The 12,998-nt window shown below is 36.6% G+C and overlaps 1 protein-coding gene and 1 long non-coding RNA gene across 2 annotated transcripts; both read right to left on the bottom strand.

The window, feature by feature from the left end:
- Positions 1-3,382: 3,382 nt before the first annotated feature.
- LOC116211905 (AAA-ATPase At5g17760-like) lies at positions 3,383-5,717 on the bottom strand. The gene is made up of 2 exons (XM_031546445.1): positions 4,678-5,717; positions 3,383-4,100 (listed from the first exon to the last, which is right to left on the bottom strand). Exons 1-2 carry the CDS (start codon positions 5,668-5,670, stop codon positions 3,675-3,677), a joined length of 1,419 nt encoding a protein of 472 aa, XP_031402305.1. The 5' UTR covers positions 5,671-5,717; the 3' UTR covers positions 3,383-3,674.
- Positions 5,718-10,320: 4,603 nt separating this feature from the next.
- On the bottom strand, positions 10,321-12,128 carry LOC116210447. The gene is made up of 2 exons (XR_004157500.1): positions 11,896-12,128; positions 10,321-11,284 (listed from the first exon to the last, which is right to left on the bottom strand). It is a non-coding gene; the product is annotated as an uncharacterized LOC116210447 (long non-coding RNA).
- Positions 12,129-12,998: the final 870 nt, after the last annotated feature.

Raw genomic sequence — 12,998 nt, 5'->3', positions numbered from 1 at the left:
TAATAAAAGAGATTTATTAAAAAGATTAGGGAAATTTACCTAAAATGGTCTATGGTTTAACTGTTTTGTCAAATCTATCTTATACTTTTTTTTGTCAAATCTATCACATGGTTTACTTTTTACATAAAATCTATCACGGCGTTATATTTTCCGTCGACATCTAACGGCCGTGTTGACGTAGCGCCCACGTGGCAAGTGTGGCCCACTGTCCCTCCACTTGCCACGTCAGCACGGCCATTAAATGTCGACAAAAAATATAACGCCGGAATATATTTGATACAAAAAGTAAACCATATGATAGATTTGACAAAAAAAAAACATATGATAGATTTAACAAAACGGTTAAACCATGGGCTATTTTAGGTAAATTCTCCAAAAGATTATATGACGCAAAAGTTTTTCCTAAGTTTGATATGAAATCAGGATTTTGACAAGTGCAAATTGACGAAATAGATAAATATAAAACAACTTTTCCTATACCTTTTGGACACTATGATTGGAATGTAATGTCCAGTGTTATCTGAACCGGATTGGATGATGAACCGGAAGGGTATGGATTCATGGATTTATGGATCCAACCGAGAGTTCGATGGGTCGATCGCACGTTTAATTAAAATAAAATAAATATTTATATTATTAAAAAATTTATGTTAATTAAGGTAGAACAAAAAAAAAACTAAGAACAACAAGACGGATGCCCTTTCACGAATCCCTCAACATCTCTGTGCAAAAAGCACCCACCCATCCACTGTTCTCCCTCAAAACAACAGAGCAACAAGACAAAAGCCCACTTCAGCCTCCTTCTTAACTTCTTAAGGCAGCTGAGCAGCAAGGAACTCCCCACCAAATCGACCTCCAAGAGGTGGGCCGTCGTCGATAGCAGCAAACGCTTCAGCTCCTCTGGCACCAACAACCTTCGCTGCGGCTACGACCAGAGCCTCTCCCACATGGAGGGATTCACCTAGTGCGGGCTTTCCTCTTCCCCCATGGTGAGGAAGAGGGTCATGGTGGTGGTGGACCACACCTCCCGTTCCAAGCACGCCATGATCTGGGTGCTCACCCACGTCTCTAACAAAGGCGATCTGCTAACTCTGCTCCACCTGATCCCTCCCGGCTCAGGCACAGCGTCAGGCACCGACTCTTCCTCCTCGCCTTATTTGGCCAACTCTCCCATAAACCCATAGAACCGGCCGGTTCAATGGAATTTTGCTCAAAAACCGGCCGGTTCAATAGGTTTGACGGTTCAAATTTGCATCTTGGATTTTTAGGCAGACTGGACCGGACATTAGTGAAATCATTCGTCTTTAACAAACCGAGGTTCTGGTCAAGGTTGATCTATATCGCATAATAATTAATTGAACCGGTTTGTTTCACTTTATTGGTTCTGTACGGTTAACTAAAAATCTGACGTGCAACATTAAAATATTACACCTCATCACATTTAACCAAAAAAGGTTACTGAAGGGCTAAAACAGAAACATCATTAAAGATAGCGGACAGAAATAGGATAAATAAAAAAAGAATGAAAACAAAAAAACAACGAAAAGTATTGGACTAAAATTATAATTTTTCCCGTACACTAAATTCAAATGCTTGGTCCGTCCTCGAATTTCCAACCAAATTTAATCATGCTCGACAAAAGGAAACGTAGACACGACAAATTTAATTTTAAAAAAAAGATCCACATCATTGCTTTTCTTTTTTTTTTTTATATTATTATAAATATTCCATGTTATAACAAATTATTTAAAAGTATTTTGTAACTTTATATGAACATGCTCACAATCCCGTTCGGATCCATTGGATTTCACACCATGGTCAAAAAGATGAGTCAGGGTCAGCATGCATTTTGCCTTTCCCCTCGGCATGAAGGAAAGTGTATGAACAAAGTTTCTAGATTAAAAAAAGTTAGAAATAAAAACTTTACTATTTTCCCTTAAAAAGAATGAGGGAGAGATTTTTTTTTGATGTGTACCGGGATATTCAAAAATGTAATGAGGTCCAATTAATCAGGTCAAATCAAGGTCAGCCTACTAAGAGAATAAAATAATTTCAATATGAATTTTTTTTATTCATAAAATTCGAATTCAAAATCTTATTTAAAAAAAATAAGTGTTTAACTACTTGAAATAATCATATTGGTGAGGAAATGTTGTTTTAGATCGTACATTTATGTTTATGGTGATGTAAGCTGGATGATGTAAGCCTCATGATCACCAAAATTAACTTAACGGGCAATTGGCCAAGGCAACGAACTATTTTCGATATCGTGCTATTTTCTTTGATTTTTTTTTCTATGTAATCACAACAACATTGACATTTTTTCCCATATTTATTTGGTTAAAAACTGGAAATGAAATTATGATAATTAACATTCGTCGAACAAGAGTTTAGTAACACTCGACTAGTAATCAAAAATCACTTAATTACTTGTATGTTGTACCAATCATCGTATTATGTCCTTACGGATTATGTGAAGAAAAAAGTCGATATAAAATGTTCTTTTATTTTTCTTTACTCGAGAATGTCTATAGATTTTGATGATTGCATTTTTATTTATTATTAAACTATTAAAATTACAACCTGAGGGCACATCTCATACTCCAAGTCTGAACTTTCTCTCTTTTCGTTCATCAATCATAAATAAACAACAAAGTATTTTGTTAGACTCACGAGTCTAATCATTCCCTTACACAAGCATATTTATTTTGTGTATCAATCATTCGGCTAGATTTGGAGAAGTACACGAGACAAGTCGATTTTGTTGCTTAGCTGTCATTTTTTTAAGCTTATATCTCTTTTAACTTCTATCTCTTTTCCTTTTATGATGTGTTCTAGTAATACTTTGCGATCTTTTGTTACTTGTGATGTGTCAACCTATGAAAATTAATATTATATGGAGTATTTGGACCCATATGTATGACTTAAGTTGCATTTGCGACTCTCTTAAGACCTCAGAGTCCCATCATTGATGACCAGTGGTAGTCTTGCCTCAAGCTTTTCTAATTGCTTTTTCCGGGCGAATCACCATAAGAAGATCTACGACTGATAATGCCACATTAGAAGTGTTAATCCATTTCATTTATTTTTGTTTGGATCGTGATGGATGGGAGGTTATGAAGGGATGGGTTATAAAGCATTAGTGATTGGGGGGTTTATGGAGGTTCTCGAGAATTATAATATACAAATTTACATAATAATTGTTCATAATCACAATCTAAAGAAGTCCTTAGTCTTATCCCAAATGCGATCTCAGTCACACTCATGAGTTTACCTACTTCACTGGTTTCATTCGCGAGATTATCAATTTTAAAACCAATTTTAATTTGGATGTGAGTCTAATCTAGTAAAGTATCAAATAATAAATACTCTGCAATTTATATATCTATTCAATAATAGTATTTTTTTTTTGAATATCGTAGTCAATAACATGTCGTAGCAACTCAAAGTTACACGATTATCTTTTAATAAGAGGAAGGACAAAGTATTCCCTTCTCTCCCTTTCGTCATGTTTGGTATGATAAAATAGAATGAGAGAATCAAATGACATCACTATATGTAGCGCGTACTAGATTCCCTTCTATCTCCATTTCATCCTACCATACTCAGTCAAGTACGCACTTAATCCCTCTCCTATGATTGATCTATTCCTCAGATACCTCAATCACGTATAGCTAGTCCTCAATAGTCTGCCTTTCCGTTTCCTGGGCCCCAATTAAATCTTGACCTTCCATTTTCTTTTTCCTGAAGAGCTGTGCAATCCCATCGAGGGCGACTTCAGGATCCTCATTCTTCATGAACTCCTCAGCAACTTCGGCCGGGGTCACCTTGGTCCCTGCAATTAGGCCCTTGATCTCTTCGAGCACATGGCAGTAGCGGCGGCTCAGGTCGGCCTCAGAGATCCCAAGGTAGTTGGAGGCTAAAAGCACGAACCCATGGAACGTGCAGTAGGACATATGGATGTGCATGTCCATTCGCCCGGGCCGGAGTAGGGCCGGATCGAGCTTCTCCACGTGGTTTGTTGTGAATATTATTATCCTTTCGTCACCGCAGCTCGACCACAGCCCATCTATGAAGTTCAGGAGTCCAGAAAGTGTCAGCTGCAAAATAACAAACAGATATTGTAATTATGGTCTCTAAGATATATGCTCGTACCGGTGTTCCATTACATGCTTGACATTACCCTACTATTGTGAATTTGCTCAATCAATTCCCTAGCATTTGAAACTTATTTCAGAGATATAATCATTTTTTTTTTTTTTCTTTCTTTTTTTGCGATAAGCTGACAGGGAATTATCATTTTTTTTAAATTTAATATATTATATGCACATTAATTAACTAATATACACATAATATTTCCTCGCATAATAAGACACAAGGCAGTGACAGGAAAGTCGTAGGACACATATGGTGCCTAGTAACCTGCCACATAAGCAAAAATGGGGTGCTATGTTTTTAAGAAATTTCTCCACCGCACTTTATGATTAAAATCTAATTTGAAATTCACCTAAAAAAGTCTGTTGAAAAAGGGTGAATAATATTCCGAATCCAATCGAACAACGTATGTGAGAATTATGATTAAACGTGATTGTGAGAGTAAGCTTAATACTTACATGTTTAGATTAGCATATCTGATTTTTATTTACATTGAAATGGTAGTGCACGAGTTATGCTGACCTGTGGCCTGATGTTGTTCTTGCTATTTTCTTCACTGGTGGGCAGTCGGTCCGGCAGGTCGATGCTGCAATCAATGTCCTCGATAACGAGGATGGACCGGCTCGCTATGACCAGCAAGAGCTTCCTCAGGTCTGAGTCGCTCACGATGTTGGAGAGCTGGAGGTCGTACACATCGAACTTGAGGTAGTTCGCCATGGCGGCGACCAAGCTCGATTTCCCAGTCCCGGGCGGACCGTACAACAGATACCCACGCTTCCAGGCCCTTCCGACCCGCTTGTAGAACTCTTTCCGGCTCAAGAACCGGACCAAGTCCTCCTTCAACGCCTCCTTCTGCTCCGGCTCCATAGCCAGGGTCTCAAAGGTTGAAGGGTGCTCAAGGTTAATGGACTCCCAGTTAGAGCCTCTGCCCCTTCCAAGCGTAAACATTTTTAAGACTCGATCCGTTTTCCTGATTTCCTTTGCCTTTTCCAGTATGTAAGGCACATAAGAGCTCAATATCTTCTCCTTACGCTTCTTATCGAAGCTAAGCTCGAAAAACCTCCGAATGTCGGAGCCCGTCCTAGAGGTGTCCCTATTGTTGCCCCTCTCCTGCTCCACGCACACGAACTCCCACTTCAGCTCGATCCCTTCGTAGGAGTCAGTCAGCTTCTCGTTATTGTCGAGGCGGATCGATATCCTTTTCTTGCCAGGGCACTTGTCAATCTTAAGGCGGTCCGTGTGAGGCCCGATCTTTGTGCTGAGATAAAGCTCGGCAGCATCAAAGATCTCGTTCCAGGTCAGGCCACCACCATTCTCCTCGATGACTAGGGTCAGTTGGCTGGTTTTGGCCTTGAAGAGGCGGCGAAAGAGTGCGACGAGGTATGCTCGGATCGGTTTGGGAATAAGGTCATTTAGGATGGTGCGAGCAAGCATCATCGATGCCATGAACGAGGCGTAGGCCGCGAAGAGTGAGGAGGGCGAGGGCGAGGCCATGAATTCTCTGGCGGAGAACATGGCTTCAACTGATTAGAATTCTACCACTGTAATCTCAGGGGACGAAGAAGAGCTGCCCGTTTTATATATAGGTTCCAAGTTTCTGTATTTAGGATGTATTATTGGTAAAGTTGTTGGACCATTCATTTATGACGTCAGCTTCTCCTTAATTTCTATCGAAGAGGATATAGCGCATATGCGTATGTTATTTCCTAGTAATACTGTGATTCCACTTTTGATATTTAGTTGGACTATCTATATCATCTTTACTAGATATTAATATTTTCATTTCATTATATTAAGTTTACGAGCCTCCTTTGCAATCGAAAAAACTTGTCATTCATGTGATTTTTGTGCCCACTTGGGCCAAAAAAGGTTTCCAGAATAATGGTGAACAAAATAATCTGAATAAAAGGTCCAAATTTCATTCTTCAATTATAATTTATACCCATTAAGCCAGTCGCCTTTTTAATTTTGGTCTTAGTTGCCTGATCTTATAAATCAATCATTAATTAATACGATGAATATACGAATACCAAATTTGCCTTCTCCATTGAGCTAAGCTAATAGCCCATTAGGCTTCATGCAGGCTTCTAGTTAAGGTTTCTTCACATATCAACATGCATATGCTTGTTTTCTTGAACTTTCAAATACAAAGGTACACTCTGAAAAACATTATATGTAACAAAATTCTTGAACTTAAATAGTTAAGTACGGATGGCTGCCTATTGCATTTCTACTTTCACATTGCCTTTTTTTTTTTTTTTTGCCCCCTTGAATCACTATCCCTTAATTTACTTTCCAATCGGCAAACAGAACAACACTACATGAATTCGACCTTATAGGGATGGTAATTGAGACTGAAAACTCCGTCTCTACACAATATAGAGATGGAAAAGTCCATCTCAACGGATCCCTCTTAAAAAGACTCGTCCTAAAATAAGGAGACGGAAATTTCCGTCCCATCCTCAATTGAGACAGATATTTGAGAGGGAATTTTCTGTTAAAAACCTAATAGACGGAATACATTGTCTCAATTTCCGTCTCACGATTGAGATAGAAAGCGCTCTGTCTCTCCATTAGAGAGGAAAAATTCCGTCTTTTTCTTCATCTCAATCCTTGAGATTGAAACACGTCCAAAAATGTAAAAAAAAACAAAATATATTAGATCGGCCAAGCTTGGAAAGAGCACGAGCTTATGTGCTCCCATCACCTATACAAAGGGTGCAATGCACCTCGTCTCTTTAATTGTGTGAACTTTGCACTTGCAGTGACGTGTGAGCTTTGCACTTGCGGAGACTCGAACCAAGGTCTTCACTGTGGCGTGCATGCGTGTTACCACCTAGGCTACTTTCATTCATTGTTACCTATTAACATTTCATTATATTCATTATTATACATCTACAAATTTTCATTTTAAAACTAATATTTATTTTTCTATTACTTAATTATTAAATACCCACACTCTTATTGTAATTTGTATGTTTTTATCCTAATAATATTCACCTTTTGTATGTAATTTATTTATTATTTTATTTACAAAACTTTTAATGTACAATCAATATTCATCTCTTTTATTTTAATAGTTTTTGAAACTTTTATATTAACTTTTTTTATAATTTATATTCATGTATTGAGCTATTTGTAATTTCATTTATACTCAATAACAAAACTAATATGAATAACTAATAACTTATTTTCCCATTTAATATGTGAGTAATCGAATTATTTAATTTTCTAAGTGTGAAACGTTAGAGGACTTTTGAGTTTTATAGAAAGTGAAGAGATAGTATTTCGTGTCCCCTAATTCATTTGAAATAATGAGATGGAGATTTTCGTTTTTTTTCCCGTTTATCGGGTGATAGAAGAAATTTTATGTCTCAATTTTTAAAATTTCCGTCTCAAAATAGAAACGAACCCATTTCATCTCAAAATTTCGTCTCTACAAGACACTATCGCCGTGGTGCAATATCAATGAATACATGTCTTTTTTCTTCTCTTTTTTTTTTTTCTGAGAAAGTTCAATGAAGACACAGCTTGCAAAGTTGAAGTCCGACTCTAAAGTACTTCCAAAATAGAAAAGCATCTTTTCTGACACAATTTTGGCTAAGGAAGACAAGCGCGTCAGTGGCCAGTCATCATATACTAGTTTACATAACATGACCCTTTGAAAATAGTTTAATCAGCGGGAATAGTTAAAACCAAAACAAAGAATCTGTTAGGTACATGTTTTGGTGATGCAGATGACAATGATGAAAGCATAAGTCGTAGAAGTATTTTTAATATGCACGGATTTTAATGCAACAAAATCCAAAATAAGACGATGTTAATAATATATGATTGCAAAAGATGCCCCGACCCCTTTCGTTTATTGCAGCGACCAGGCAAAAGATATAAATATATTTGGAGAACGGAAGCACCAAGACCATAAGGCTGCTTTATGTTTTTTTTAAAATCATTTTGCCTTCGCTTTCTCAAATGCATAAGTATTGCTAGCATGACTATGTGTGATGTGACAAGAGCATCTGAAACTCAGATGCGAGTGGAAGATGATGTGGAGTTTCGTGCTTTTACAATGGCCTTTTAAATCATGAAGTATGTACCGTCCCGAAAGAGGCATTTTGGGGGGTGCTTTTCTTATTGGAAAAGGCAAAGACTCAATCCGAAGAGTACAAGTTGAATTTAACCATTGGACCTCCACCAATTCATGAAGAAAAATTGCCCATTATTATCTTTTCTCCGACATTTCGTCCGCAGAAAAAGTACCCAGTGATACAGTCATCACGAAATCGATTTATGGGTGATCTTGACGCCGTGGTGGCCGTCATTGCTTTCGTGCCTTTCAGAAGAGAATTATTGTTTTCGTAGGTCCGTTTGAAATTTGAATTTGATTTTAGAATCGTGATTTTGATTTTAACTCTATCCATAACAAAACAAATTACATTCATCAAAATCAAAATAATGGGCTCCACCCATAAATATTTACACACTCTATTTTAATACAACTCCATAATTATAATATTTTCAAATGAATGTGGACCCGTAAATTTGACCAAATACTCCGCAAAATCACAATCAAAGTCAAATTAAAATCAAACCTAAATTTTAAACGCCACCTTAGTTCCTCGATGATGAATCATTCCCAGCACAACCCACACTACCTCCTTATCTGAGACTAGATTTTCTTTATTTTATTTTTCTTTTAATGACAGATTATTCTCGATGGAGGCTTGCGAGTCACGATCAACCCACCCTACCTTCTTATCGAAGTTTTCTATCAATGACGTCATGTTAAATTATTTTGTTTCTTTTCACATTAAAGGAAACAAAATCATTTTTTTTTAAGAAAACGAGAAGGCAAGGACAGTTGAGACTGACCACCCCAAGGTTGGCCTAAGAGAATTGAGGGTGCGAAGCCGAAAATTAATACGAGGCCTCATATTCAACAAAATTAATGTAATTTTTATTTTAAAATTCATTTTTCAACTTTTGACCTGCAAATTTATAGTTAAACTTTTACGATCAAATGCTTCTCAATATTTCAATTCAATCGTTTTCACCAATATCTTCTTTCTTAGTTACTTGCATCAAAATAAGAGTAAAAATTATTTAAAAAATCACAAAATGTTGAAAGTGAAAGAGCGAAATGAAGAGAAAACTTGACAGGTTATTCGATAAAAGAGTAGATGAACAGAAAAATAAAATTAATTTAATTCAATATTACAAGGGCTAAACAGATTATGACAGAATGAAAAGTACGAGAAAATTTGATTCAATGGAATATGTGGATGTCTGATGGATAGAAGAATTAAAGATTATGGGAAAAGTGAGCGATAAATTGGGGAAATTGATAGCAAGAAAGACTAAGAATTGCATACATATATGCTAGTTAAACAGCATGTGCGATGTACGGATTGACCTTTTTTCGTTGTAAATGAAATAATATTTTTCAAAAAAGATCAAGATTTCATGATTTTGATCTTATATATTTTTGTCATTTTATTATCCTAGTAACTTTATATGTTCCAAGCATAACGATATGTAAAATTAATGATAACTATATCAGATATTTAATCCCAATGAATATGGTAGTCTATTCATGCAAATTTCCACTTCATTTTATAGTAGTAATTTTTTTTAAAATAAGTTTATTACAAAATTTAAATTTTTTATGAACTTATTTTACTCCTAGTTTTTGAATAAAATGTTTTTGAATAAATATAAAACTTAAAATAATGTGTTAGTCTTTAAAAATAATATTACCGAAATGAGTTAACGCTTAATGACACAACTAAGATGGGTGACCTCGTCAAACTAGTTCGCTCTATCACTCCAATCCAGCTTTTATAAAGTTATGTTGTTCTTTCTCTTTTCATGTCTATTTTCTCTTCTTTCGTTTTTAATTTACCTTTTCATTTTTAGCATTGGCCCCACCTGGGGCAAGTGTTAGGATCAACAAAAATACTGGAGATTCGTTTGAAATTTCTCTTAAGGGCTTGTCAAAATCTCAAAGGTCATGTTCGGTGGCACAAAATGGAAAGGAAATGATTGGAATGAAAGAAAAGGGGGAATATAATGGAATCACACGGGAATGTTTCATTCCCCATTCTTGATCTGGTATGAATTTTCAGAAATGAGAGTTCGGAGTTGGAACAGGAAAAGCTTACCAAATATGCTAATTAAGTACTCTCTCTTTTTTTCGGTGTGTACCCTTGTATCCAGAAATCTAATGGATTCTGATTAATCCATTCGGGAGATCGAGTATTAAAGGTTATTCTCCTCCCAACAAATGCGCTTCCCGGGATTCGAACTTATATTCTCCTTCTTACGGGGTAAACTGTTTACTACTCAACCAACACTTTTGTTGGTGCCAATTAAGTACTTTGAATAGAGAAGAAAACCGCATTTCTTGATTTCAGGTTTCAGCCACTACTATGCCGACAACCGGCTAGGTAGCCACCCCTAATTAATGGTTCGACGGCCTGATTAGAGGTTGTCAAGCCTCCGATCAAGGTAGAATGGGCATCAAAGGTATGTGAAACCGTTGTTGAACATCCATAGAATTCGGAGGAATCTTGGAGGCCCATTTTAACTATTGATGACAACTTAATTTAGAAGCTTCCTCGTCCATGAAAGCCTCTGCAACCTCGAATTTAGGGTTGACGGCCTCTGATGATGAACATTGTACGGCTGTACCTCAGAATGAAGATCTAATCAGAGATGATTTAGGGTGGCTGCTAAGTGGTAATGGTTGCGGAGGAGACGATGGGATGTAAAAATTCAAATGAGATTTTGATCAGTTCGGTAAGTTTAATTTGATGGTGAAGATAACATAGGAAAATTATTTTATTTTTCACTTATATGGCGTTTGGTTGGGCGGAAAATTATACTTTTCATTCCACCCAGAATGAAGACCAAATGTTTGGTTTCTTTTTTGGATCGGGTTCCTAATTCCGGTTTCCCCTCATTCCCCATTGGATCCTGAATTGTAACTCTCCTCTCCCCCCTTCAGTTTTCGAATTCTGACCTCGTCAGAATTGGGCCTAGGTATGAGATACCACAAACAGCCCCTAGCTCAGCCTTCCTCCGGAGACTTCACCACCGCATCTCTCTCCAAATGATGTGTAGTTTGTTGCTGGCCACATATAATGTCCAGTTCGAATAAGGTTTTGCACCGCAGCGATATATGTAGCTCAAGGTCAGTAGAACATGCAAGAAAGTGGGTTATATTAATTAGTTAAAACAAATAAGGAAATAAAACCATAAAGAGTAAGGATCAAGAAGGGACTTATATTTCACGGACTGATGGAATAAATGGGCCCTAGTAAATCGAAGATGGAAACATATAGCCTAGGCTAACCTACATGACCTATTCTAATTACATACCCATGATGACATGATACAACACCGATGATCTTAAATCATACTACAAGACCTCAAAAATCAAAATTGTGATGCATTGTCAACAACTCAACCTCTGTCTTCGACACTTGCTCAAACACATGAGAACTCGAAAGAAAGAGGACAACTCATGAACTGGAATTGTAATGTAAATCTTCAATTAATGGCAGCAAAATGGACTGGACACACAAATTGTGATCCTAAACATGATTCAAAAACTATCATCATATCGGCAGAGCAGAGCAGCATCAGCAGCTGGCTAGCAATTCCACAATCTAGTTTAGGCAAGTCCTCCAGCAAGTGAAAGCATCAGTGAAAAGTTACGGAGATGAAAATGTGACTTACGCCGGCAGGGATTGACGTCAAAGATGGTCGGGTGGGACAAAGAGGCAAAACTCAACACTGAGATAAACAATGGCAGAGAGGGAAATGGGATGGTCAGCGAACGGAAGAGAGTCGAGGGGTGTTGGTCGGTCGGTCTTGAAGACGGAGAGGGAGAGAAGAGAACGGAGGGGTAACGGCCAGCTGGAGCCCCTCTAGTCCAGGAAGCCCCCCTGCTCTATTCTACTCTCCTTGCAGCTCTATAAATATAGAGCAGATTTTTTTGGATAAATTAAACAAAATTGGGTAAATAATAGAGCACATATTTTCGTTCCTTTTTTTTTTTTTTGGGGGGGGGGGGGGGGGGGGGGGGGGGGGGGGGGGGGGGGCGGATAAATGGGGTATTTTGGTTTGTTCTTTTTTCCTTCCCCCCCTCTAATTAAGACATAGATGATTCATTTCTAATTGGAATGGCTGTAAATGAAGTCTTCAGGGTCCACAAATTCTACTTATATTGCATTAACTAACTATATTTATTATTATTAGCAGTCCATTTTACTGTATACTGGCCTATCATCCCGTGTATCGCACAAGATTCGAACCATATAATGCAGAATAACATTTTAAAGACAAACTTATTTCTCATTAACAATAAAAATTTTGAACTATTAACTTCAAATTTTGAATAATAATGTCTAATAAGTGAGACTTAAGTTAACTAATATAGTGACAATTTTGTAAAATAATATTCTGTGACATTTTTATTGTCAAAGTTCAAACTTTTATTCTATGGTGAGCATAATTTGGTAAAATTAATATCTATGAGTAATTTCTTTTGAAAATCTTGTGTACTCGTTTAATTATTTTCAACAAAAATTATATTATCTAGTGAAAATTATACTGAAATTTTAGTTAATATATATTTCATATATGTAGCTTAATTTTAGATATACTAATTTTGATTTGTACAGTTAGTGAGAAATTTGCTAATGATTTTATTTAATATGTAGTACATATTACATATTTATTTATGGCCAATGTAATGAAAATAAATAATACATATATGTCGTTTAATTTTATACATACTAATTTTTTTTCATACGGTTCTTATAATATTTTTGAAATTC

Source organism: Punica granatum, chromosome 6 (genome assembly GCF_007655135.1).
Source record: "Punica granatum isolate Tunisia-2019 chromosome 6, ASM765513v2, whole genome shotgun sequence".
NCBI classification, from domain to species: Eukaryota; Viridiplantae; Streptophyta; class Magnoliopsida; order Myrtales; family Lythraceae; genus Punica; species Punica granatum.
This window is presented reverse-complemented; position numbering and strand designations above follow the sequence as displayed.

Bases quoted from the DNA above. Each gene is read 5' to 3' on its own strand.
- LOC116211905 (XM_031546445.1), bottom strand. From the start codon at position 5,670: ATGTTCTCCGCCAGAGAATTCATGGCCTCGCCCTCGCCCTCCTCACTC. The intron at 4,101-4,677 runs GTCAGCATAACT...GTTATTTTGCAG, and splicing joins AGAACAACATCAGGCCACAG to CTGACACTTTCTGGACTCCT.